Raw genomic sequence first — 26,412 nt, forward strand, 5'->3', positions numbered from 1 at the left:
TGTAGCGTGTGTTGTTGCCTCCCTGCTTGTAGAGGACAGGGAGATGTCTGAGAAGACAGCAGAGGAGGCATGAACTGCTCCTGAACCTTGAACTTTGTCAACTTGATCTGCAGCATAACAGCCCATTAATGTTGTGTTTAACAGCCGCCCATAAGGGCAGGAACATTCCCATGAGCTGACAGCTGCCTGTCAAGTCCCTGGCCTACTGCAAGAGGCCTGTAAAGTAAAGTGTTACCAAGTGTTTGAACCTTTATTATCAATCACAGAGCTAAAAATATGAATAAATAAGTTAACTGTAGATATTTCATCCCCATTTACCGCTTACCAAGTCTATTATACTCAAAGCGTAGAAGCACAGTAAATCTTGGAGGGGGTTCACGTAGTTGTGTCAGGAGGGTGGTGTCGGAGACCAGCAGCTCTTTTAATGGCCCTTTGCCTTGGGGAGGTGTGAGGAGCTGACGGTGGAGGCCTGACTTTTGAGCTTAAACCCAAAAGTTCTGCTTCTGTCCGCATTGCTGGAAAGCTGGCTAGACACCCTTGCTTTTGAAGAGGTGGTGGCAGCAGAGGCAGAGCCAGAGCTGGACGCTTGTCTGGAGGTCTGGGTCAGGAACAGGCGGAGTTTGGAAGGCTGCGGGAGCTGCAGGGATCTGATGGATGCTCCTCTCCTCTCATTTGGCTCTCCCTTCTCCTGCCCCATCTTCCTCTGTCTCTTCCCAGAATCCTCTCCTCTCTGGGTTGTGGGGTCAGTGGTGTTTCTATCAGGATGGTGGGGGAGTTGAGCAGCAGGGATTTCGGGCTGTGTGGGGCAGGGGTTAGCTGGAGCTGGGACCCAGTCTGTCAGTGGCTCCTGGTCTTCCTGGGAGGAGGAGTGAAGTATCTGTGACTGAAAACACAAAGAAACAGGAATCAACACTGTATATATGTTAGCATTTGTTCACGAACCTGCAGAACAAACACGGCCCATGTGACATGACAGGGGCATTATGGGGGAGAGGACCGAGCTTTACCGCCTGATCTTGGGCCTTACCGTGTCTACGTTTAGTTGTAAGACTTCAGCATAGTCCGTTCTGTAAACTGGGAACATGTTTAAGTTGTCTGAGTTCCACACTGAGGTCTCATGGTGCCACCTGGGGCAGTGCCATCTACTTAAGACCTTGACAGGTGGTCCAGAGTGGAGCAGGAGGAACAGGAACACTTATGGACTCAAGTTGTGTGTGCTCCTGTATTACTGAACAGGTGATGGCGTGCGACTGAGTCTAAAATTTGGATCCTTCTGTCGTGGAAAACGTACTTTGTGGTAGATCTGATCACTCAGTAAAGCTTCATTATTCAAACAGTGAAAATGAAATAACTGTGTTACAGTTGGTCCACACCTTCATAACTCTGTTCTCAGTCTAAGTATAACACAGACACAAAGAAAGACAAATGAAATCTCCATTATCATTTATCACTACATAAAAGGAGACAGGATTGTTCTTTCAGATGGTTATTTTAGACCCCACCACTCTGACCTGTTTCCTGTTGCATCAGTTGTTTATATGGGAATCAGAAAAAAAGCTGCTTTTATAGCAGTAGCATGTTAGTACAAAAATTTAAGCACCCTTGTGGGGACAAGTCTGAACCCTCAAAATCCCTTTGGAAGGAGACGGGAGCACACACACACACACGTCCTCGCGTTCCAAAAACCATTCATCTTTCTAAAAAAAAGTCCACACCTTCCCAAAGTGCACCCATTTCAAAAACTTGCCTTAAATCTTTATCACCTTAACCCCAGTTCTGGGTTTTGGCTTCCAGTTCAAAATGCTGCTTCTTTGGCTCAGTCTGGTGAACAGCACACGTGTATCACTGTCAATACTGACGTGCCACATGTTCATTTAATCCAGCAGAAAGAAACCAGAAAGATGAGAGTGAAGACTAAGTGAAGTGTGATTACTTCACACCAGTTTGCCAGGAGACTGCAGCACAGGAGACTGCAGCACATGATGGATTTCACTGCCCCAGTTTTCTCCTCTCCCTCTGCCTTCTGGTGTAAATCTGATCATTGATGCACAGACGAGAAAAGCTGCAGGATAGACATTCGTATCCTCAGTTTTCTTTAGTCCACAGCAACAAGGATGTAGATGACACAAGACAACACACAGATACAAAGTGCACAGCGACACCTGTCAAGATCCTCACCTTTCAAAGAAAATCTTTCTGAAAACGTCCTGTTGAATTAGCACAAGAAATGGGCTTTAAATTTTTACTGAACCAGTGCCGACGGACCTGATCTGCCTAATCGACCAAAGCACTTTTCTTGATCCTTTATTTTTAGGAATAAAAATAAACATGTTTGTAACAATAACAGAACATGAACTTTACCAAGATAATTAGAATCAAAAATTGATAAAACATTGATTTAAATCAGGAACAATATGAATAAAGAAGTATTAAAGCGGCTGAATAATCCGACCAGATATTCAGCTTTCACCCTTGATGCTGCAGACACATGTAGGCTGGTACCAAAACACGCTGTGGTTTGATACTCAGCCCTGTTTGCTTTAGCTTCATTAGGTTTATTTGTCAGGGATCATGTACAAAAACAAGACAAGAGCTACTTTGTAGACAGGCATCTTCATACTCCACTGGTTTACTGTGTTCTCAATGAGCCGATTAGTCATTAGATCTATGAAACATACCATTCCCTTTCCCTCTGTAGTCTGACTAACAGCCAACATCCCAAAAGTTTCTCTGCTTACAACAACGTTAAGACAAAGAAAAGCAGCAGGAACTTACACCTGCAAAGTGAAACCACCAAAAGTCTGACAGAGACTTTATGGATGAACTCATCAACTCGTTGCAGCTCTACTTTGTATCAGACTCGATGTCTCCGCGCTGAGTGAGAGCTGCTGGACAGCAGCAGCCTGAAAACCAAATGTCTTCAAGCTCAGGCTGGAATCAGGGAAGGAAAGCGTTCGTCTTCAGCAGAATCTGCTTTCTGCTCTAAAACCCAACCTGAGCAAACTGAGGACATTTAACGGGGAAAAACACAAACAGCGCAGAGCCTTTTATTGTTTGCTACAGTGTGCAACAGGCTGCTCGGTGTGAGTTAATGGCTGCTCACAGACACCAAAACAAAACACACAAAAGCCCTGCTGCCAGTCAAAAACCCATTACATACTTCTAAAGACAAAACTAACTGTACCCGTTTCATTTCATGTTGGCTGGAATCAACTTGCACCATCTTCATACAGTGGCCACCAGCCTGCAGAGACAACAAACTACCTCCGTGTCTCCCGACTCCTCCTGCAGATTTAGCAGAATACAAACTGTCTCTTCTTCATAACCTTATACTATTAGCTAATAGTGAACAGATTGCATTTATTTGGCAGAAACATTGCTCCAAAGCAACTTACACCTTTTCTCTTTTGGGTTCAGTGTCTTGCTCCAGGACCCTTAAAAGACAAGGCAGGTGAGTGTGTACATTTGTGTTACTGTGCACAAGCCCCATCCAGAGACCAGCAGCACCAGCGAATGTGGTGTCCTCACCGTGATATGAGCCCAGACCCTGGTTCAGCTTATCGCCCTATGCCGTAGACTGTTGTCCACCAGCTATTAAACCCCCCAGTGAGCCACACTGCTTCTTCACTCGGTGCGGTGGCTCACTGGTCACACTCTTTAAACATAGGGACAGAAGGAGGGGGCAGGATGGAATCAGCAACCCGGCGATGAACGCTCAGAAACAGCAGCTTGTTTGTCTGTGCTCCAACTGTCGATTTATTTAGCCACTTCAGTCTGTGAATCAATCAAAGCTGTGTGAAAATTAGAACGAAAAGCCAGATTCCAGCTCTATCCTAATGCTGCAATAAATTATTCTGAGCTTAACTCAACAAATTAGACAATCAGCTTGAAGCTAGGTCTTCATTTCTCTCTCTGTATTTTCATGTCTTGTGTAATTCACTTCGAACTGCCTGGCTGTTGACAAGAATAAGCTGTATCAGGCTTTAATGCACAAACTGTGCTCGTTAGCAGAGGCATTCACTGTTAGCTTGAGTCTGCACATCAATTAAGGGCAAGAAGAAGAACAAAAACCGACTTTTACTTTAATTTAGAGTGATGTCATGATGAGAAACTGGGGAGAAAAATCAGAAGCCGCCCAGAATGAGAAGAGACTGAATCTGTGGCATGAAAACACTGAGCCTAGAAATAAAACTCCAACTCTGACAGGAAGGAAACATTTGCTGGTGAACACTGGCATCTGGTGGTGGGGGGTGGCGCTGCTACTTGTCCATGCACCTGTCCATCTCCTGCTGGGACGTTTCCTAAAGTGTATCTGTGTCCAATCCCTCATAAATAATTCATGCCAAGATGGAGGGATTAAAAAGAAGGGCAGTGAGAGAAAGAGGGTGGAAAGACGGGAAAAAGTGAGAGAATGATGATGTGACGCAGAGAAAGGCCAGCACCAACAGTGAAGGAGGAGGGGAAGAAAGAGTGAAGAAGAAAGAAGCACAGACGTGAGATGAGGCGAGCATGTCCTCAACCACACGCAGCTCTGCTCCAGGGTTCACCTTGCGTTGGATGGAGGGAATCACTCGACTGCCAAATTTGTTTTCCAGAGTGTTCTGCTCCCCTGACGACGACTTACAGGACGTCCCTACAGTAGCACACACACCCACAAATGCATAGACCCACAGACACACACTTGTGTGGCTAACAAAGTGCTGATCCACCCAAACCAACTCCCCTCCCCTCCTCTCTGCTGTCCTCTCATTGGCCCCCGGAGGCTCATTAGATGAATAATACCACTTCACGGTGCATCATTAATTAGCTCAATTGTTAAAGCTATGCCAATCATGAATAAACATGAGCTCCTAGTGCTCCGAGTATTGCTATAGCAGCAGATTATTAATGTTCAGTAGTCATCTCATTGTGCAGTGGATACAGTCCTTCCACCTCTCATGGTCACTGAAGTACATGATCTTTTAATTATTCATGCATACAGAGTTCACCTAAATGCTGATTAACTGTGTCTGACACAGTGAAATAACAGCTGCAGCTGTCGCCATTAATCTGACGCACTGCCTGATCCAAACACTGAAGGTCCTGGCTCAAAACTTCGAAGCTGATCAGTTTAAATTTATGTTTTTGATACAAACGTTGAACTGTGCTAGAGAGAGGACGTCTCACTCTGTTGGACTTAGTGAGACTACAAAAGCACTTAGTGGAGCTTCTCCCCTTACAGAAGATCACACAAACAGAAAAGTTTTCTTTTGTTGTGTCATCAAGTTACTCACAGAATAAATCATGTAAACAGCCCCATGGTACCTGAGTGGTCTGTGCACCGCTCAGAGACTCAACAGATTTGTCATCACTTTAATGAATCTGTGTTTTGCCGACCTCGCTGTCCCTCGTGCATCCGAACATTTTTTCACCTTCACACACTCAGCTTTTGATCTTTTTTGTCATTAAGGTGTTAGGATGTTCTCTGGACAATACAGTGGCTAGAACATTATCAGGACACTCCAGAGGAGGAGCGCTTCTGGCTTCTCTAAAGTAGATGTCTGACATACTCACAATATCATTTTAATTGCTTCTGATGCTGATTTTCTCTGTTGAATTTTCAGCAACTAGCGACCCTTTCCAGTGTGAATCACAACAATGCTGTTCCAGCTTCTACTAGAGCTCTGAGTCACAGGGGAAGATTTACAGAAATGTCACATTGTTCAGAGCCGACAAACATTGGACACTAGAAGAAAATGACTGAAGAAAATGGCTTTTTAAAGAGCATCTCAAAAAAGGGCAAGGAATATTTTAACATGGACAGTGATGAGAGATTAAGACAGTTAATTCTGTAGAGTTTTGCACTGTGAAAAGAAAAGATAAAGGTCAGCCATTTCAAACATATCCTGAAGATGAGAGCTCTGTAATTTCAGAGGAGCCGCTCTGCACATTTTGGAAAGTAAATGAACGAGAGGAGAGAACGGTCCGGACCTTCTGCTGAGGGTAATTTAGTCTAGTGGACTCACATCTTTAAAAACACATTTCCTTGATTCCTTGTCCTGGCATCTTACCTGGGCGGGACTAAGACGCACGGAAAAGGAGCCACTGGAGCGATCTCGTCTCCCGTGGTCCGACTGCTCCAAGTGACTGAACAAGTTGAGGCGAAGTGCACCTTATGTAATGCCAAATGTAAGAGCCATTTAGAAAGGTAATTTTAGCTCAGCCCCGCCTCCTAACGAGCCCCCAGACTTTTTTTTAAAAACTCAGTTCAGATTGAAGGAGGAGGTGTGACCTGCCCCCGGGAGCAATGAATCATGGGTAAAACAGTCCAGACAAGTGGCCCGGTGTGGGGAGATGCTGAGCTACTAAGTATCATTTTATCAGTGAATACTTTCCTACTCCTACATTATTATTAGGTTTGTACCATATCAGCTCGAGTTCTACGGGTCTGATTTGTTCATTCAGTATTACAGTAATGACTCTCATGAGTCTGAATCAGAAACAGAACATTCAGGCCTTGAAATAAGCTGTTCATAAAACAACCTCAGCACAAACTCCATTTTGTCCTGGAGCTTTACACTGTATCTTATATTCATCAGCTGCTGCACTGATGAATTAGTGCAGTGGAAACATACATTACACTGAATTTACCAGGCCTGTATTAGTGGCCGGTGTTTTTATTGACTCAGCCAATATTCGAATACCAGCTTTTATAACCAGCAAACCGAAAGCTGAGTGGCTACATTCATAAGGAAAAAAGAAAGACTGTCTGCACACTAAACAAGCGACCTCCCGAGGAATATATTTATTACATCATGGTGAGTATGTGCCCACATAGCAAATCAGCACGCTGGAGTCTCAGAGAGGACTGACAGACTGACCGCTCTATCTGGACTCTGTGAGTGCTGGTACGTGGCCGCTCGTGGCCGGCAGCAATTTGCCTGGTTAATTCTGATAAACAAGCCACGCTAACTAGCTACATGTCCCAGTACGCACCATGATGTAATAAATACATTCCTCGGCAGCTTGCTTATGTAGTATAAGATCAACACAGACGCTCATGTGATGTATCCACAGAGATGTTTCACCATCACTGAGGACACAGACAACTACAGAAGTGTCAAAGACTCACTGCTTTATTGTGACTGCTCCTGCAGGACTCGATAAACTAATAGTGCAACACCACAGCTGTTCCGACTGATGGTTGTCTATATATCCCTGATAAAACAACAACAACAACAAAACATGCAGGAGTCCAGGTGACCATCATCTTACAAAAAACTAACACTACAAAAACTTTGCTTTAAACACACACAGCTGAGGTCATGGAGCTGGTTCACTACCAAAGGTTTGGCCTATTTCAGTAGTTTCCTTTGTCTGATGGGTTGATCGGGAGGAATCGGGAAGTGAAAGGAGATGGATGAGGAGGAGGGGGAGCATGAAGAAGGTAAAAAAGTTACTACTGTACCAGGCTGTGTCGCTGAAGTAAAGCACTAGCTTCTCCACTCCTGGGTGAGGGCAGAGAGCAGAGGCATAAACACACAGACAGAAGAAATTGGGGGGGTTTAGAGGAAAATATTCACAAGTCATTCACAGATTTCTCAACAGTTTCAAGCAGAGACACAATTTCTCAGGCAACAATCTGTCTGTGTCAGCAGGAGACAAGACAGCGTGGATGGACTGTAATGGAGGTGGAGATGTGGCTCAAGGATTTGAGCTGAAGAGGGAAGGAAGGAAGGAGGGCTTGGAGTAAATGTTACGTGGGTAACCAACAAACTTATCAAGAAAGAGTCAAAGGATTTAGGAATTGAATGAAAAGCAGAGGTGGGCATAAACATATGAGGGGGGATTAATGAACATATTATGCGGAAATGAGGTTAAAAAGTGTAGAAGTAAAACTAAGTTAAAAAAAAGCCTTGGACATCACACAAGCACTCAAGTTGGATTGTTAATTTAGTGCAGTTTTGACTCACGGGGCATAACAGAGTATAATATTGAGGTCGTTTCATACTTCTCCATGAAAACATCTCTGACTTCTGCCACCTGTTTACCCTGAATGTCTGAGAAAATTAATTTTCTGCGCTCTTTTTAAACAGGTTAACCAGACTTGGTGACCCTCCTGTATTCTGTTGTTGTCAATACTGAATTTGATATAAATGGAAACATCACACACTCATTTACTTCTATTGTGTGCAGGCAGAGCCAGTGTCACAACCTTCCTTCATAAATTAATAAAACTCTTTAGAACTCAACAGTAAAGAAGGTGCTTTTATCTAATGCCAAGTGCAGACTACACCCAGCAGGCTTCAGAGTAAAACTGAGTCCAGCACAAGTTATTGATTTTGACAAGTGATGACCTGATAAAAATTTGTTTTGTTTTTTTCTCATCTAGGTTACAGCAAAAATTTACAACTTTATGATCACAGGGATCAACTCAGAAGACAAAAACATACAGTGGTGAAGTCTGATCTGCAGCTGTAGCTTTGTCTGAGTAAAGCAGACTAAAGAAGCATCTGTAGAAACACTGAGTGGGCCATTACAACTGAAAACACTCGCCTGTCGGGCGGCTTAGCTCGACAGACAGAACTAATGCAAATGTTCTGGTGTTTCTGTCAGGCGACGTTTAGCTCTCACACACCTTCAGTCACCAGGTTGTAGTTTCCTGTTTCTTTACAGTCAGAAAACTTCTTCCTCTGTGTTTTATGTTCAACATCTTCAACACAACAAAACTAAACTACTGCTGGTTTCTGATATAGAAAATTATATTAATATAAACTGATTTTTACCTGTATAAGCAAGTATTTTAGGTACTTACACAGAAACTAATGCTCAAGATAATGAGCCCTACCGACAAGGATGTAAAATGTGGGATGATCTAATGGAGTCTGGTAAGTTGGCTTGATGAGGAGGAAGACAAAGAGCAGTCAGCAGTGTAGACTGTGAAATGGCAGCAGGGACCCATAAGGTGAGGGGTGAGACGGGGTAATGTGACTCACTTCTTCTAGCGAGATGGGAGGGGATGCTGGGCTGCGGCCTCCCCCTGTAAGGCCTGGAGCGCTGATACTGCCAGGGTGGAGAGAGGAAAGGAACAGGAGGAAACGCCTGAGGAGAGGCAGGAGGAAACGGAGACAGAATGTCAAGAGAGAAAAGATGGAGAGCAGGTGACAGACACAGAGGAGGAGCCAGAAGGGGCACAGACTTTTTCAAAGGAAGTCTCTGAGAAAAGGAGACAAAAGCTAAAAACCCCTGTGAGATATAGACAAATGGTGCTACAGTAAAAATTACAGCACCAGAAACCTCCTCAGGCAAGACCCATAGTAGTTTAACCGTTTGAAGGACTACATTACCCAGAAACGCTTCCGGGCATCATCAGTAAAACCAAACTGTCTGCAATTGCTCCTATGACAACTAGCAAGCAAACTATGAACACAGAAGCTTAGAGAGATGGGGGGGCAGAAAAAAGTTTCATCACCTTCATTAAGGAAGCACACAACTGTGCCGTCGAGTCCTTCTCTTCACTGTAACTGTAGTGTTTCACAGTCTGCATCATTTTGTTCATTTCTGTTGGATTTTCTTTTTGTGCACTCATGGCTGCATCTCTGTTACTGCAGGTTATTAAATGTTGTGCGACTGTGGTTGTGATGTGTGCGTCCTCACCATGGGCTCTGTCCACAGCGTCTGCGAGGCCACGCTCTCTCTCTCCGTCACACTCGTCTGTGTGTATCGATCTATCCTTCCTGTCGTCTCCTGGCAACGACACCTGGTGGTCGCCATGGGAACAGTCTGCTCACACACGCACAAACACACAAATGCAATTAGTTCATATTAACTGTCTTGTCTTGGAAGTCACCATTATTAACTCAAACGTCTATGGAGCTGCAATTAGAATCGACAGAGCAGCATGTCCTTGTTATTATTCAAGTTATTCTTACTAATAATACCAGGTATAATGTATGGAAAGATACTGAACATATGACCTTACAGTGTGTATACTGTCCTGATACATTTATGTTGCTGTTGTTTCGCTATAAGCTTCAAATGAATGCTTAGTCTTTAATCCACATGAAGCTGTTGCTCATGGCTTCCGAAACATACATTTTTGAGCGTTGCTTTTAAAATGGAACCAAAGTCTACAAACACACTGGAGACTCTAATGGTCTTTACATGTCAGAAAACACTGGAGAAACTTTAAGTCATGGTTAAAATCTTTCCACTGGAAGAAGAAAAATGTAAAGAGGACAACAGGAGACCACATCTTAGTCTCACACAGCTGTGATTAGGTCTAATGATAATGTCAGCATGCTAACAAGGAGGCTTGCTAATGACTTGCATGTTAACATAAACAGTAAGCATGCACTGTTGGCATCTTTGGAGAAGCCAATGTAGAAAAAAGTCCTCCATCACCACATGGATAATTTGTTTATTGTACACACAGTGTGGCAAGTTTCCTAGGAAACCAATGAAATACTGATAATGGATGAAGTAACCTGACAGCAAGGTCTGTTTTTGACAAATGCAGGCAAGATACCCGGTAAATGAAGGCATCCTATTATATTGATGCAGCAGTCGTACAAAAATCCATTATCCCCATAAAGCAGCTCTGCCCATCAACAGTGCTCAAACACACCCATAAATATTACAGGCAAAGCTACCAGAGCATAAACAGTGTGGAAAATCTCAGACGGTCAATAAATAAGTGCACTGTGTGTTGCTCATCAGACTGTATCAGCCAGTAGGACGAGGTTAGTGTATTAACATCTGCAGTTGGGAGACACAGACCAGCTGCAGTGTGAGGTGTGCGATGGCTCGGTCTCGGCTCTTTAGCTCCTCCCTGAGCTGCTGCACCTCCTGCAGGAGAGCCTGCACCTAAACACATACGTACAGTATGTTACAGTATGTCTGTGGACAGGGATTCTGGGAAATGTAGGATAACACTAGTAGTGCCTAAAAGTAGCTGAGGCAGTTTAAAGGAAAGCTGAAAAATGGTCTTCTGTACAAAGTGAAGCAGGACTCTGCCGTGTCAATCTCAACATGCTGACCTGTGTGTCAGAGCTGTGGGAGGTGGTGTCAGCCTCAGGGCTCACAGCGTCTGTCGTCAGGGTGTCTTCGTCCAGGTCTTCCTCCTGTACAGCGTACACACGTAGCATATCAATCATTAGAACATGTAATATGAGTAGAACAGAACAGAATGCGAGTGGCTTCCGTGGTCCACACACACACACACACACGGCATGTGAGAACATCATAACCTTTTTTCATTTGTGAAAATTACACACAACTCAGGAGAAAGATTTATCACACTGTAGTCTGTCCAGCTCTGCTGACAAAATGTCCTGATCAGATATGTTCAGACCAAAAAAACGCTTAACACTAAAAACATAAATTTACCCTGAGCGGTGCACATTAGGAAAAAAACTGAGTTGAACAAGTCTCATGTGGATCCAAAAACCCACTTACGTTCAAGCATTATGACCCCAATTTATTACAGCGAGACGAGAAGAAAAGGAGCACAACAAATATTACACAGGGTGTGGATTTGCTCGCTGGCTTAAGCAGATGTCTGCACAGTTGGTACACTGGCTGTCTGGGGCAAACAAACACAGACTAAGAAACTCAAATAAGGAAGAATAATTTAACACCAGTTGCTTCACATTCACTCTGGATACAGAACAGACTCAGACATACGCACAGAAAAACTGCCAGACTCTACAGCTGAAAGTGCCTGAAGGAAACTGGTGATGGAAATGATCGAACTGTTGCATTGTTGTTGAATATTTACCCATGACCGTTCTGAGTATATTCTAAACCTGACCTGAGTAAAGGGTTAAACAACAAAGCATCTCTTTTTATTAGATCATAAGGTCCCCTTGTTTAACCTACTGATCCTTTTTATAAAGCATGAAAGTATATATTTGTGAGGTGTTTTTAAAGATTTATGTCTTTAGTAGGAACCAAAGCTTAGAGGAGGCAGCCACAAGCAGGGAGCCACAGAGAGAGATGGACTAACAAGTTGTTGCTTTTGGGCTCTGCATGGCATCAACTTTGACTAATCCTTGATACCTCGTGTAGTTATAGGAGCACAGTCCACTATGAGAGCTTTAAAGGTCCTCTTCCTCCCCTCTCACCTGCAGCAGTAACCTCTGCAGGTGCTCCAGCTGTGACCTGACTGCAGAACAGTCTTCAACCAGCTCCTGCACATCCACACCCAAAGCAGGCGTACCAGAAGTCAGGCAGGGAGACCTGAGGGGGTGAAGGATGCCATACATAGTGTTTACAACATCTGGCAGATGCACCTCAGTCCGCTGCATGGAACACTGTACATCTAAACGGCTTCTGATTCCAAAAGACTGGTGTTAAAAATACATAAATACTGTATGTGGCTCAACGTTCACACGCCTCACGTATTTCTGCATGAGGCGTGTGAACATGACAGTCTGGCAACACAAACTATTATTATACCACTGTTGAGTGGAAAAGACTGCCAGGAGCTAAAACCAATGGTATTATTTCAGATTACAGGATTGACCCGTGACAGTCTGCATCTAACCTCCGACTACCAATCTAGTCAACAGTGAGCTCTGGGTTTAGTGTACAGTGAGACTGAAGATGCTTCACCTTGGAGGTCGGAGGTCCAGAACAAGGTCACCGTCCCCGGTCGTGTCCGTTCTCTTGTTCCCAGGATCGTCTGTTAGCTTGTAACACTGGAAGTCACTGCAGGGATGATGGAAAATGACCAGGCTCAACATTAGCTAGACTTAATATGTCTGCTGTTATTTTTCTGATGTCAATTAAAGTGAATTTCAATTTCATTTCAAGTACTGAGGCAGAAATGCCCCATCAGCAGACACACTGGAGGACTTTCTGCCAGGGCCCTGAGGAAAAGGAAAATGCTGCCGACTGGACGAATCACTGACCTCAGTTTCCAGGTCGCAGGTATTTTCATGAGCACATTTCGCAGACTGATCGTGGTAAAGACATCAGTCAGCGTTGTAGAGTCTGACATGTCTTTCTACAGTTTTGATTATGTATATGACAGGAAATGGACACTGACAAACAATATAAAAGATTATTTTGATTAATTTTACATTAAATTTGGTTAGGATTCTAAAGGTGCAGGCTGGCCTAGAAGCAAACGTGGATGGAAAGTAGCATTAACACTCATTCAGGTGGAATGACTATAGAAAACATGTGAGGAAGGCAAAAGAAGGCCATGCACCACAGCTACTATGTTTTAGACTCTTGTAAAAAAAAAATCACGGAATTATATAAACTGCAGTCAAATGATTCTGTGGTGCATTGTATTAATGCATAAACTCAAAGCACCTCAGGCCCATTTGTTAATCTGTAGCCAGAACATCCCAGACCTGCCCTCCTGCTCCTCATCTTTCAGTTTTCTAACAAGCCGACTTGTTAATCTAACACAAATATGTCTGTACACATTCATGTCCCAGTAAAGGTTTGGTGCCTCCATCACCTTCCCACCAGGGCAGACTTCTCAATTTTAAAATGAGCCTTTCTGACCCTGAGAACTTAGTTAACAGTCAGTGCTTGTGAAAACATTCATGTTACTAACAAAAAGAAAACTGCTGATGTTGGCTACTCCCTTGACCACCATCAACTGAAACTTCCAAAGGTTTTCTGGCAAAATATAATGATATTCTGAATAGTTCTACACATATTTCAACTGTGAAGCATGTACAATATCTGGAAATGTTTTTTCTCATATTTTCTCCCCAGTGCAGACCAAGAAGACTGCAGGGGGTGACTAACACTCAGGTTAATCTAGAACAAGCTCCTTCCCTCACCTTTCACTGTCATCCTGCACTCCCCAGCAGAGCTGTCTCCTTCCCCACCGCGCCATATGGGACATCCCGTCTCCATCTGTAGGGTTCAGGCCAGCAGCACAACAAAACAGGGGGTTTATTTAAAAAGGTGATTAAAGTACAGCGATAGCCAGTACAACAAAAGGAGCACCACAGTATGATTTATAGCCCACATGAAGTCTTCTGTGCAGGAAACAGGAATGTTTTCCAGCAGGAGATTCAGGTGTCCAGCATCTCCACATCACAGGTCTTTTAAAACCCTGGTGGAAATCATATCTTTCTTTATGAGTATGTAACATACCGCTGTGTAGTGAGGCAAAGTCTTCGTCCAGCATAAGGTCGTCATCATCCAGATCACAAGAGTCCAGGTTGTTCACGATGTCCTGACAGAGATGGGGTGAAATGAATGGACACCTTTGCAGAAAATGTTTGAAACATCAGGTTTTAGTGTCAATTACTCCAAAAGATCAAGAGTTTCATTGAGGGGAAAATCCAAAGAAACCATAGTTTAGCTGTTAAACCATTAACTAATTAATCAGAACCCAGCGCTTTAAAAGAGGCCTTAGCTAACCTGAACCAAACAGTTCTATCTGCTAACGTGAGCCACCCTGAAACAAACCAAGCACATAACTAATTACTGACCTGTTAGCTAATTGGAACCAAACTGTTTTGTGGCTGAAAAGAAAGATGAAGTTGCGGACTAACTGTGACGAAATTGTTTTGTTTAGCAGACTAAAACTGACCTGTTTGAGTTTTTTCTGATTGGAGCATTATGGTGATTAAAATCTGTTGCTTACCAGTGACAGCGTAATGGTTTTATACGAGATAAATAAGATATTTGAGTTTACTAAACAGAAAGTAATTATCACTATACATTTATGCAACACAACAAAATGGCAAACAAGTCAACAGATTCAGAAACAACCATAGTTCAAACACACTCATTCACCTTCACAGATCACGATTTAGTCCAGATTTGTTCAAATGCATTCTGGGAAATGCAGACACACCATCATTACAATCAACCACCTGTGCGTGTTGCAGGTGCAGATGATGGATTTTTGATTTTCTGCTGGTCAGACTTTTGGTACATGTGGGCTTCAGAGCCTGCCCTGAAACATATACTAGAGGAGACAGAAAAAAGTAGGAAATATAATAAAGCTGAATGCCGGCCGGGATTGGCTCCGGCCCCACCCGTGACCCCGTTCAGGGACTAAGTGGTAGAAAATGAATGAATGCCTCCCTATCTGATTTCCAATTTTCTTAAATCTGAGACAGTGCAGCTCCTCTCACCTTGCAAGCACAAAACAAAATCCTTGAACAACCACACAGACACAAATGAACAAAAACTGCAAACAACTCTCTTTATTCCTTCTGCAAAATAACAGCTGCATTATGAAGGACAGTGTGAGCTTCAGCCAGACACTGGTAAAGACACTGTCCCTCACTGTGAGGCCTTCAGTTTCATAACTGAGCTGTGTCCTCGTTATCATAATTATCACTGAATCAAATAATTCAACATATGAAGGACAGATTTTGGAACAGCTGTTCTCACAGATGTTTACTGTTTTTAAAGGCTGTATAGCCACAAAACAATTATAATACTAGCTGAAATGTGATTAAATATAGACCTGATGTAGAAACATCTTCATAGAAATAGTCTTTGAAAACTGTGAAATCTTCTGTTTTTAAAAACGGGAATTAACAGTTTTTACAATTTTGAAACACTGTTCAAGTTTCTTCCAAAGTCATAAATCAAAAGAAAACTTGAAGGAGAGAGCGGTTTATGAAAACAAAAAAGACGAAGGGTTTAACTCCACACACGTTAGTCTCGTTGTTTCCTGCCCGGAGAGGCTTAGTCACAGCACAATGACCTGAGAGGAAACCAAGTGTTCACCCTGAGTAGCTGCTGTGTTGAAAGACTCACACATCCCTGCACAAACTGTTCCCGGTGGCAGAGAGCAGTCAGCCACAACACCACATTACCTCCTAATCTCCTCTTTCTGCTCTCTCCTCCTCCACCTCTTATCCTTCTTTTCCTTATCTCCTCTCTCTCACACTCTCCTCTTCCTCTCCTTATTCTTCTCCTTCCCATCTCTCCTGTCCTTTCTTGTCTTTCTATTATCTTTTCACTACCTCCCCCCTAACTTTTCTTTTCCCTTCTGGACCTCTTCCTCTCTTCCCTCTTCTTTCTCCTCTGTCTCCCATCTCCCTGCTCGTCTCACCTCTTGCTCTGATCCTCTCCTTCTCCTAATTTTCTTCTTCTTTGACCCTCCTCCTAAGCTCTTCCTCTTACTTCTCCTCGCTCTGGACAAATCAATGTTTCAGCCTTGTATGGAGGCTGAACACACACACAGTCATTCTGCAGCTTTCACAGTTGACTTGGTAGTGCTGCACTGACAAACAAAAAGCAGATTTTTGTGTGTTCACACACTCTCACACACACACACACACACACACACACACACACACACACAGAGAGAGAGAGAGAGAGAGAGAAAAATAACAACAAGCCAACAGCTTTCTGCAGATTTCAGGCTGTGTGACTCCAGGACCAACAGTGTGGCGTGTTTCAGATTTGCAGCCACACACAGACCAACAATGACCCCTAGTGGCCACGGCAAACATGAGCAGCAACACACCGCGTTTCACTTTAATCAACAAATTGCTGCAAGAAGCAGGGCTGACTAATTAACAGACATTCAGGTGTATAGATAAATGTATATTAGGAAACAAAAGTCTTCAGACATCAGTTCAGAACTTGTTAATGTCTTCAGATCATTAAGGCCCTAAAGCTCATTAGGGTCAATCACTCTTCAAGGCCCACAGCTCATTAACACAGAGGGCACATTAAGACAGGGAGCTCATTACCACCACCTCAACATAATTCAAGAAGTATAATAACTGTACTGCACAGGAGACAGTAATACTGCAGTCCATCCCATCCTGATGATTAAAGAAGTCTACACACTGTCATGTCTTGGGCTGGAGATGGAATCGATGCAAAAAAACTCCTGACAGACACACGGACGTAAAGCTATCCAGGCTGAATCATCAGAACAAAATACAAACAATTTTGTAAGAAAATTAGATTCTTTGATAAAAGGGCAACAGTACACGATATAAAATGTGAAGGAGAGAAGAACTCAGAAGCTGTGATTTTTATAACTACCAGAAGAGCGACGTGTGTCCGAGTCCAGCAACATTTAGGAAATCATTCCAGTACAAATTTAAAATGGGTAAAACACTTAAGAGAACCAGTGGTTCCTGTGCAGCACTATAATGACAGGTCCATAAAATCAGTCTGATATGTTTACTGCTGCTCAACATTAACTGTGTATTCTGTATATTACATTTTTTTTTTTTTTAAAGTCAGACTTTTCAGCAGCAACACGACACAGCTACTACTGTACAGTTTACAATTCACAGCATTTTTTTAATATCCATTTTAAAGTCTTATATTCAAATCTTTTATACATGTAATTTGCGTTAATCAGTACAACATCAACACTCTGTTATCTGCATTAGTTTTTAAGCATCTAAGAACAGGACCATAACAGACTGGTATTATTTTTACTTCCAGTACATGAGTGTACAGGCTGTGAAAGGAGAATTTCTGTATATTAAATTTTTTTTTTTTTTTAAAGTCAGACTTTTCAGCAGCAACACGACACAGCTACTACTGTACAGTTTACAATTCACAGCATTTTTTTAATATCCATTTTAAAGTCTTATATTCAAATCTTTTATACATGTAATTTGCGTTAATCAGTACAACATCAACACTCTGTTATCTGCATTTTAGCTAGATTACTTCATGTCATCTGAAGTGGTTGTGAATGTACTGGATATTCAACTCCACACAGACGTAGCAGACAGAAACCAGCAGAAGCCTTCACAGACAGCAGTACACCGAGCAGACACCAGGGGGAGCCAGAGCCTTCAGACCTCACCAGTCCTCAGATCTCAGGGAGCTCATGATTTAATGAGGCACTAATCCCTGACAACTGTGACCCCTGATAAATGATGCAGGCCTGAGGTCTGATTTCAGTAGATGACTCTCAGTAAGTAACCTCTGATGACTCAAAGTGATGGAGACAAACCCACAGAACCTTTTACATTATTAACTTTTATATGATCTGAAGAGGTGAAACAGTCTCTGGGTAGGATCAGAGTCCTCCTCCTGTTTCTAATCATCTGGTAAAAATTGAAAGAGGCTGATGAACACAGAGAATACTTGGCTTGTTCTCCTGCCTTTGGCTGGGAAAGAATTAGATTTGAGGGAAACTCGGTTTCTTTAAGAGCAACACTGAAATGTAAAGAAAAGATGTTCTTAATGTGGATGTTCGATTCCTGCCACAGGACAAACTGAGGGTTTTGGCAGCCATTGAAACATGCTGTGTTAAAATTAATGTTAGAAGATTACAAGTGCTGAACTGCAACCAGTTTCCCATGTAAACATTCTGAGTGTCACAACAGGTGCATGGCTTCAACACAAAATCATCTTGACTGAAATAAATTCCTTTTTTTTTATTTTACTTTGACATTAACTGTTAATGGCAGCCTGTACCTGCTGCAAAGGTGGGTTTTGGTTTTAGCACTTTTTTTTATTTCTTGAACTCAAAACATCTGATCCGAGTCAGTTACTACTAGAACTGAGAAGAACCAGATCTGATCTTGCAGAAGACTCCAAACTGTCTGAGTTTTCGCTCCACTGGTGGTAAAACCAGACATCAGGGACGTTTTTTTTTGCATTAAAGTCCTGTTATGTATGAAAATCACGTGGTTTCAGAAGCAGCAGTAATGAAGAGCTGTTCAGAGCTTGAAGGAGGTCTGGGTTCTGCTCCAACACCTCGAGCCCAGACTAGTTCCAAAAATGTGCAAACTCTGACATTTCACTTCAGCTCTGCTGGCTTGTTTCTGCCTGTCTGATCTTCAGTCTGCTCGTTGGAAACCGCCCCGCTGCTGCTCAACACCAGCCACGAGAGGGTCCCAACCTGTTTTTGGTCATTGGTTTCTGAAGCCAAGAAGTGGACCCCAGTAGGACAGAGCAGCAGGACGGAAGTGATGCTGCCGGAATAGTAAACACTTCACTTTGTCTCGGCTCTGTTCAGTGGAGCTTTACTGGCCTGATCCCAGCAAAATCAACAACAGATTGTAAAGGAACCCTAAGCAGCACTAATTTCAGATACTCTGCACCTTTCAAACAGAACCAAGGGCGAACTGCCCTCAAGCTAGAGTGCTCATTCCCCTTAAAGCTTAGTTATCTTGTGTTTTTCATGGCCGATGTTATCGTTTTCCTTCATTGGCTGTGATTGTCTGGCCTTTTTTGAGCTAATTTAGATGCTGGTCTCTTGAAAGTGTGATTTCAGTCACAACAAGACACCATCATTAGATAAAGCCTATGTATAATATTACCAATCAGTTTCAATTTAAACCGCCACTAATTTAAATCATGTTACAACACCAGTCAAATTCTGGAATTCTTATGTCAGCTTTAAAATAAACAAACTACAGTTAATCAGTTTAGGGCAAAACGTTTCTCTTAAACCTTCATACCAAGTGCATGATTATTCTGTTTATCTTTTCTTACAGTAGTTGTACTTTAATGACAAGTTTCTATGAGTCACTGTTTTAGCTTTCTCTTGGATAATTAAAAAAATTCACCCCTAAAACTTTTATGTATTACCTGTAACAAAAAGCTGAATGTCTTTGTGTGACTTACTGCAAAATTGTTTGGGAAATTACACATATATTGATTGCATTTTACTTAAATTATGTGTGTTTATTTAAAACAGACTGGTACTAAGATTTCTCTGACTTTCTTTAAATTAATTCAGTTGTTTGCAGGTTTAGTGCCTTGGAATTTGGCAGATGACGCTGGGTAGTGACCGGTGTTCAGCTTAACCTCCGTCAGTGACACACACATGCAAAAAGACAGTGACCGGTGTTCAGCTTAACCTTCGTCAGTGACACACACATGCAAAAAGACACAATCTGGCCTTACGACACTGTTGAGGTCCGAGTCGAAGCTCCCAATGTGGTGGGTGGTGTTGCTGTTGGAGTTAATGGAGACGGTTGTGGCAGGGCCCCCTAGCGGCTCCAGACCCTCCTCATCCCACATGTAGGTTCCCCCAGAGCCACAGCTGTCGGAGGGGGACAGGTCCAGGGACGACCCACCCTACGGAGGACAAAGGAGGACAGGGCTCCAGTGACCTGCAGCTCCTCTTTCAAATGTTTCACATATTTCAGTGGTGATAAGAAGAAAATTAAGGAAAAAGTTACATCTGATATAAAATTAAAGAAAAGAGAAATAAAATCAGCACTCACTACCTGAACCTAGTGGGACAGCAACTCAAAGGAAACTATTTTATCTGTTAGTGTCCTTTATCCATCTCATTTATTCATTACTTTTTTCTCTCCTCTCCCATTATCATCTGTAAAACATTGACTTGCACCTCCCTGTACAAAAGGTGTTAACACAAATAAGAACAGTCATAGAAACATATTCAAACCTTACACTAAACAGACAACCTGACAACAACGTGGGCTGTTTAACTTCTCTTTTCTTTTGAGAAAAGGAAACTGGACTCCTACTGTGCTTCCAGCAGAACTGGGAGAAGCCAACTGTCTGTTAGTGGAACAGTTTCCTGCCTCATATGGCTTTTACTGGCCTCAGTCAGCGCCTCTTACCAACCATCTGTTTAGCATCGCTGGGTCGTTTGAAAAGCTGCTTGGTCGACAGGGAGCCTGACCGGAGGTTAGAAACTGCTGCGACACGCTGTGATCAATGTGACTCATGTGTCACTCTAACTGCCTGTGGGCAGAGTCACCTATAAACTGTGAGTCAAGTGTCACGACACTCCCTGTATTTACAATCCTAATGCACTGTCTGCCTGTTTCTTTTTCACAGACCTCTGTCACCCTGGTGAGGAAACACTGAGGGACTTAAATTTAACTGAAAGTGAACACATTATAGACGGTGACGGTGTTGTAAAGGTACAGGTTGTTTATTGATGGTACCTGGTCGTGGTAGTCTGGCTGACTGGAACTTCTCCGGTGTGACAGTCGGGTCAGACGATGCTCAGCGCGCTCACCTGGACAGAAAGCGTTTTAAAGTTTGTTTATCAAATGTTTCAAGACTTGCATTAATGTCCAGGTCTGGACATTAATGCTATGAAACTTACCATCCAGACCTGGACATTAATGCTATGAAACTTACCACTGAGTCTCATGTCGGCCCAGTCCATACCCTCGTCCAGAAAACAGAGTCCTGCTCCTTTGGTGACACTGTTAACAGCCACCTTGTCATCATCATATCTGACACATGACTGGTCCAGCCCTGAGTCGTCCTCATCATTTTTAGAGGAGAACAGCAGAATGCCGACCCCTCCGTTTCCTGCAAACACAAGACCAGATGCTGTTGGCTTGCCAGTGTAATCTAAATGAAACAGTTTGAGACATGTATAATAATCTGCTGCATTTACACTTTTAAGCCCTGACAGAGTGAACTGTAACAGGAAGAATCTCTCTGCATAACCACAATAAAAACTAAAGAAGAAGAGTTGTATCTGTGTGTTTTTCTGTCTGATAATTACCCAGGTTGTCAAAGTCATCCATATACTCCTGACTGGTATCGTTTCTATCCAGAGAGGAGGTTGAAGACAGGGACATGTCCTCCAGTGTCTCCCCCACAGTCGACACCTCTGCCTGGGACACAGGCTCTGCTGTGAGCCCCTGTATCTCTGGATCCTCTGGGGAACTTTCTGATAGCAGGGGAGGGGGAGGAGAAGTGGAAACAAATGAGCTGCACTGAGACATGTTAAACAAAAAATAAAAAGTGTGTTTTGTCCTGTAGTTAGACATAGTTGAGATTTTATAAGGCATAAGATGAGAAATGAGGAGAGAAGGAAAAAGATGAGGTCAAATGTGACTAGAGATCAGATTTTGGATCAGGTGTCAGTGATATGAAATACAGAGGAAGCAGAGACAGAAGACTAGTTAAAAACCACCTCTGACCTGGGCTGTTTTCTGTGCTAGAACGTGTTTCTACCGAGCTCCTCCATCCCATCAGGTTTACTTCCTGGTCACCTCCAGACACACTGGTTGGGGTCGCCCAGAGGGGGTGTGACTGCTTTATGGATGACGGGCGTGACAGCTTGTAGCTGATGCCACTGGGCTTAGAGGCAGTGCCCGGATTGGGCAGGAAGGGTTTCTTTAAGGTAGCAAGGGACTGTCTTTGAACTCTGACCCCTCCACCTCCACCCTCATGAGTCTGGCTGCCAACAGAAGAATTCACCAAGATCCCACTGGGTGGAGCCTGAGCAGAGGAAGCAGGCGGTCTGTTGAATCCCCATTCAGCAACCCTGTTGATGGAGTAAGAGCAGGTGACAGTAGGGGAGTGAGGGAGGGAGGAGGTGGTGAAGGAAGGGGTGAGGGCAGGGGAAAGCTGCTCTCGGACCTGGGTGAAGCTACGTGACCGCAAACGATCACTCTGAATTAGCGGGATGGATGGAGCGGACCCAGGGCTGTCGATGGACTGTGAGCGGCTGGCCGGCAGTTTCTTTTGCAGAGGGAAACTAGATTGAGAACCAGGACTAGAACCACCCAGCTGAGCAAAACTCTGAGGCCGTCTTAGAGAACCAGTGGTGCCGCTCTGTGCTTTAGATCCTGAAAGGCTGTTTACCGTCTGCTTTGTGCTGTTGGTCAGCCCGGGTGCAGTTTGACTTGGTTTGGAACTGAGAAACCCAGTTCTAGAAACAGGAAGAGTTCTGGGGCCGGACTGCGGTGATGCTGATGATGAAGTAGTGACAGTCTGGACTAAACCACGCCCCTTTGCTGCAGAAGATGTAGGCGGTCTTTTGGCGTTGCGCTGCGACACCACTGCTGAGCCCTGCTGCCACTGGGAATAATGCTGATGATTCTGCCCGACATTTCCTCTCCTCCACTCCCTCTCTCCATCAGCCCCTCCAGACTCCGTCACCACATTTTCTTTCCTCCATTTGATGGAAAACGATGTCGGCACTCTGATAAATCTATTCTGCTTTACAGAGGAGGGGGGTGCAGGTAAACTGCTGTTGACCCCAGTTGGGCCGGGATGATGGTAGAACCCGTTGGTGAGGCGGGAGCTGGCTGCAGCAGCGTTGGTGGAGCTGCTGGTGTTCACAGTGGCAGTCGGACCCGTCTGAGCGTCGCTGGAGACCGAGGCAGACTTGGGCCGCAAGCTAGGCTTGGGCAGTCTGGATAACAACGTCGGCAAGACACGCAGCAAGCTAGGCTTGGGCAGTCTGGATACCACGGTGGGCATGACAGCAGGGTCGACAAGAGGAGGGACCGACATCAGAGCCCACCCACTTCACCATGGAGACACAGAGCAGGGGGAGCTGGAGAGGACAGAGAAACCAGAAGATGGAGATGATACAGAACCAGTCTATGAACACTGTCAGGCTCAGTGATGGATTAGTTGTCACCTCCCCACCTTGTGTTACATGACAAACAATAATGACCAGTATCTGCTTAGCTCACATCACTGCCTGGCATTAGCATACAGGCTGCGTGGGACAGCGCACAGGCCTTTATTATTCTTTATTTCACCAAATATTAAAGTAAGTCAAAACTGACTTGTGACCACATCTTACAGGATGGCTTCAGTTGACAGGGACAATAAGTACTGCCTCCGAGGGGCCCAGCTTCAAAACTTTTGTCAAACACCAGAAACAACAGAATAAGTGATTAGGAAGTTCAAAAGTGATTTTAGTAAAGTGAATATTTTTTGATTTTCAACAGTTTTATTGAAGTCGCCATTAAAATTTTTTCACTGTTTTGCAATCACTTTGCAGCTGGCTTCATGCTTCTTCTGTTTGTTGGATATTTTAGACACCATACATGCACAGGTCCAGGCTTAAGCTCCAGGGTGATCGGGTCTTTGCTAATGCTGGAGCCAGACTGTGGAAAAGCCTTCCACTGGAGATGAGGGCTGCTTCGAACCTGGCAGCTTTTAAATCGTGTCTGAAAACTCATTTGCTCTCTATGGCCTTTGACACTGTGGTTGGGTGTTATGTGTAGTACTGTACTACACATGGCAGCTTAATATAAATGTCTGTTGTGTTCTCTTGATGTCTGGACATCTTATGTTGCATATTGGTTATGTATTTTCTTACTGTGAAGCACTTTGTAATGCTTGCTTTTAAAAAAGTGCTATATAAATACATTTACTATTATTATACAACAGAACATTCCCTGGTAGACGTCCAAGTTGTTTAGAGTCATGTACAAAGCCTCCACAGAAACTAGTTTACAGTAGTGGACAAAAAGTCCAGACACCATTGGTGTGGTTTACAGCAGAAACACTGCAGGGTGTGAGTGTGCTGACAACATGGTTAGTAACAGCAGAAACACTAGAACACTAGTGTGAGTGTGCTGACAACATGGTTAGTGTTAACACCACGTCTCACACACACAGACACACACACACACACCGCACCCCTAATAAAAACAGCTGCTCCTATACATCCAACAGAAACACAGCAAATAGCAATTAGACAAATGATTTTTACAACACACACCCATCACCTCCGGCCTGTGTGTAACTCCACCGACACACCCACACCAGACAGGATACAAACCCTGAGGCAGGAAGAAACAAGGCAGGCCTGTTTCAGCTCTACAGGAGCATGAATGTGTTTGATACCAAAGGGAGATTTTGGGGGAGAGTCACTTTAATTTGACTTGTAGCAGAGCAGAAGAGGCCACAGTGACAACACCTGAGTACTAACTGATATACTGAATATACCAGAGCAGGGCTGCAGCTTTTATCATTTCCAATCATTATCCGCCAACGTGTCCTTTATTTTCCTGATTAATCGGTTAATGGATTAATTGCTTCAAAATGTCAGGGAATAGTAAAAAGAGAAGTCTATCAAATTTTCCCTGAGCCAAAAATGAAATATTCAAAGACAAAACAAATAATTAGCACCTCACATTTACAAAGCTGGAACCAGATCATTTTCAACATTAGCAGATGTTTTCATTATCAATCAATCTGCAGATTGCTTTTCTATTAATCGATTAACAGTTTAGCCTATGACAAAAGAATGCAAACATTTCCATCTCACCAAACTGATGTTAAGCAGGTGTAATGTTTACCAAGTTCACCGTCCCAGTGAAGTTTAGATGATTAGCTGATGAATCCATTAGTTTATCAGTAGAAAACCAATCTGCCTTTGTGGTAGCCGCTTTTCTAATAACTACTTTCCTGCTTCCAGCTTCTCAGATGTGATGACTAATGATTATTTTTCATATTTTAAAACCAAATATCTTTGTGTGTTGATCATTTGAATTAAAGAAACTACATGAATACAAATTAAAACAAGCATCTTTTACCACTGGCTGACATATTCTACACTAAAACAAACAAAAAAAATAACTGGCAGATTAACTGACATCAAAACCGTTTGTGATTAGCATTAGTTGCAGCCCTACATCTCAGTCTTACACGTTAGCATGCTAATGTCGGCTAATTAGCACCGAACACAAATTACAGCTGGTCTTAAAACTGCAACAGTAAAATGAATCATTTCGTTTTTTTTATAATGTAGAAACATTTGACATAAAGTCACAAACACAGATAAAACAAGCAAAAAACCAATAAAAGCTCAGTTAAAACATTGAGCCTGTGAGACTAAAATAATTTAATAAAAAACAACAGCTATGAGAACAACTGATCCCCTCAGCCCTTTTCCCTCTTGCCATCCACAGTAAAGCAACAACACTCCCTTGCCGAGCCCTGCAGTCTGAGCGCGTGGCTCTGATGCCGAAAGAACAGTAAAAATCAGCCGCACCCACTTGGCTGCTGCAGGCCACCGTACCGGCGCTGAACAGAGCATCGGCAGCTTGTCTGAAAGCCTAAATGAAAACAGCTGATGTGCTCATATCCAAGGGAAGAAACGGTGCCACACAGGTCAGGGGCTTATGATTGCAGTGTGAGAGAAACACAAAGGTCAAAACATCATGGATATTTATTTTTTTTCTTCTGGGTGTGCATAAAACCTCAGCGCTCCTCAGAGATACATTAAAACACACGTTGAACAATTATAAATAAGGTTGTCATGCGTGATCTGCTGATAGAGAATCATATTCAAAGACGTACATAACCTTCTGAGACCTGGCAGCATGAGTGATCTCCCTCAGACCACTACAAGAAATCAGACTGTAATGTTTGGTCTACATGTTCATGTTGGATTATAGAAAGTGAAATTAAATTCTGAAATAACTGCATGTCTATTTATGTGAACGTGGCTGTTGCAACATCTTCCCATCACATACGACTGTGAAGAGGAACCTAAACTAATAAAGTGCTTCCCACAAGAGATGCTGCATTACGCTGACTCACAGCTGCCCCTCTGCTGTGTCACAGTCACAGGCCGAGACGCTGCAGCACGAAGACTCATCACGAGCCCAGACGCCTGCACTCAGTAGCCAGCAGGGAGTGGAGGCACATGATTCTTTTATGTACTGGTTCTTCCTGAATGGGTACAAGCATATAAATTAGAGTTCCAAAATAACTCCTTCAGTATTTTCTTTCCTTAGTGAATTTCATCCAGAGTGAAGC

General features: G+C 43.3%; 1 protein-coding gene across 1 annotated transcript; it reads right to left on the reverse strand.

Annotated features, from left to right (window-relative positions):
- Window positions 1–236: 236 nt before the first annotated feature.
- ccser2b (coiled-coil serine-rich protein 2b) lies at window positions 237–23,048 on the reverse strand. The gene is made up of 13 exons (XM_020604600.1): window positions 21,822–23,048; window positions 21,401–21,568; window positions 21,025–21,201; window positions 20,826–20,899; window positions 19,810–19,983; window positions 14,104–14,185; window positions 13,785–13,860; window positions 12,595–12,690; window positions 12,105–12,219; window positions 11,019–11,102; window positions 10,759–10,845; window positions 9,637–9,762; window positions 237–883 (listed from the first exon to the last, which is right to left on the reverse strand). Exons 1-13 carry the CDS (start codon window positions 21,871–21,873, stop codon window positions 422–424), a joined length of 1,773 nt encoding a protein of 590 aa, XP_020460256.1. The 5' UTR covers window positions 21,874–23,048; the 3' UTR covers window positions 237–421.
- Window positions 23,049–26,412: the final 3,364 nt, after the last annotated feature.

The sequence above is a fragment of the Monopterus albus genome, unplaced genomic scaffold (genome assembly GCF_001952655.1).
Source record: "Monopterus albus unplaced genomic scaffold, M_albus_1.0 scaffold67.1, whole genome shotgun sequence".
Classification (NCBI taxonomy): domain Eukaryota; kingdom Metazoa; phylum Chordata; class Actinopteri; order Synbranchiformes; family Synbranchidae; genus Monopterus; species Monopterus albus.

Bases quoted from the DNA above. Each gene is read 5' to 3' on its own strand.
- ccser2b (XM_020604600.1), bottom strand. From the start codon at position 21,873: ATGGGATGGAGGAGCTCGGTAGAAACACGTTCTAGCACAGAAAACAGC. The intron at 12,691-13,784 runs GTGAGGGAAGGA...TCATCCCTGCAG, and splicing joins GTGCAGGATGACAGTGAAAG to TGACTTCCAGTGTTACAAGC. The intron at 12,220-12,594 runs GTGAAGCATCTT...TCACCCCCTCAG, and splicing joins CTGGACCTCCGACCTCCAAG to GTCTCCCTGCCTGACTTCTG.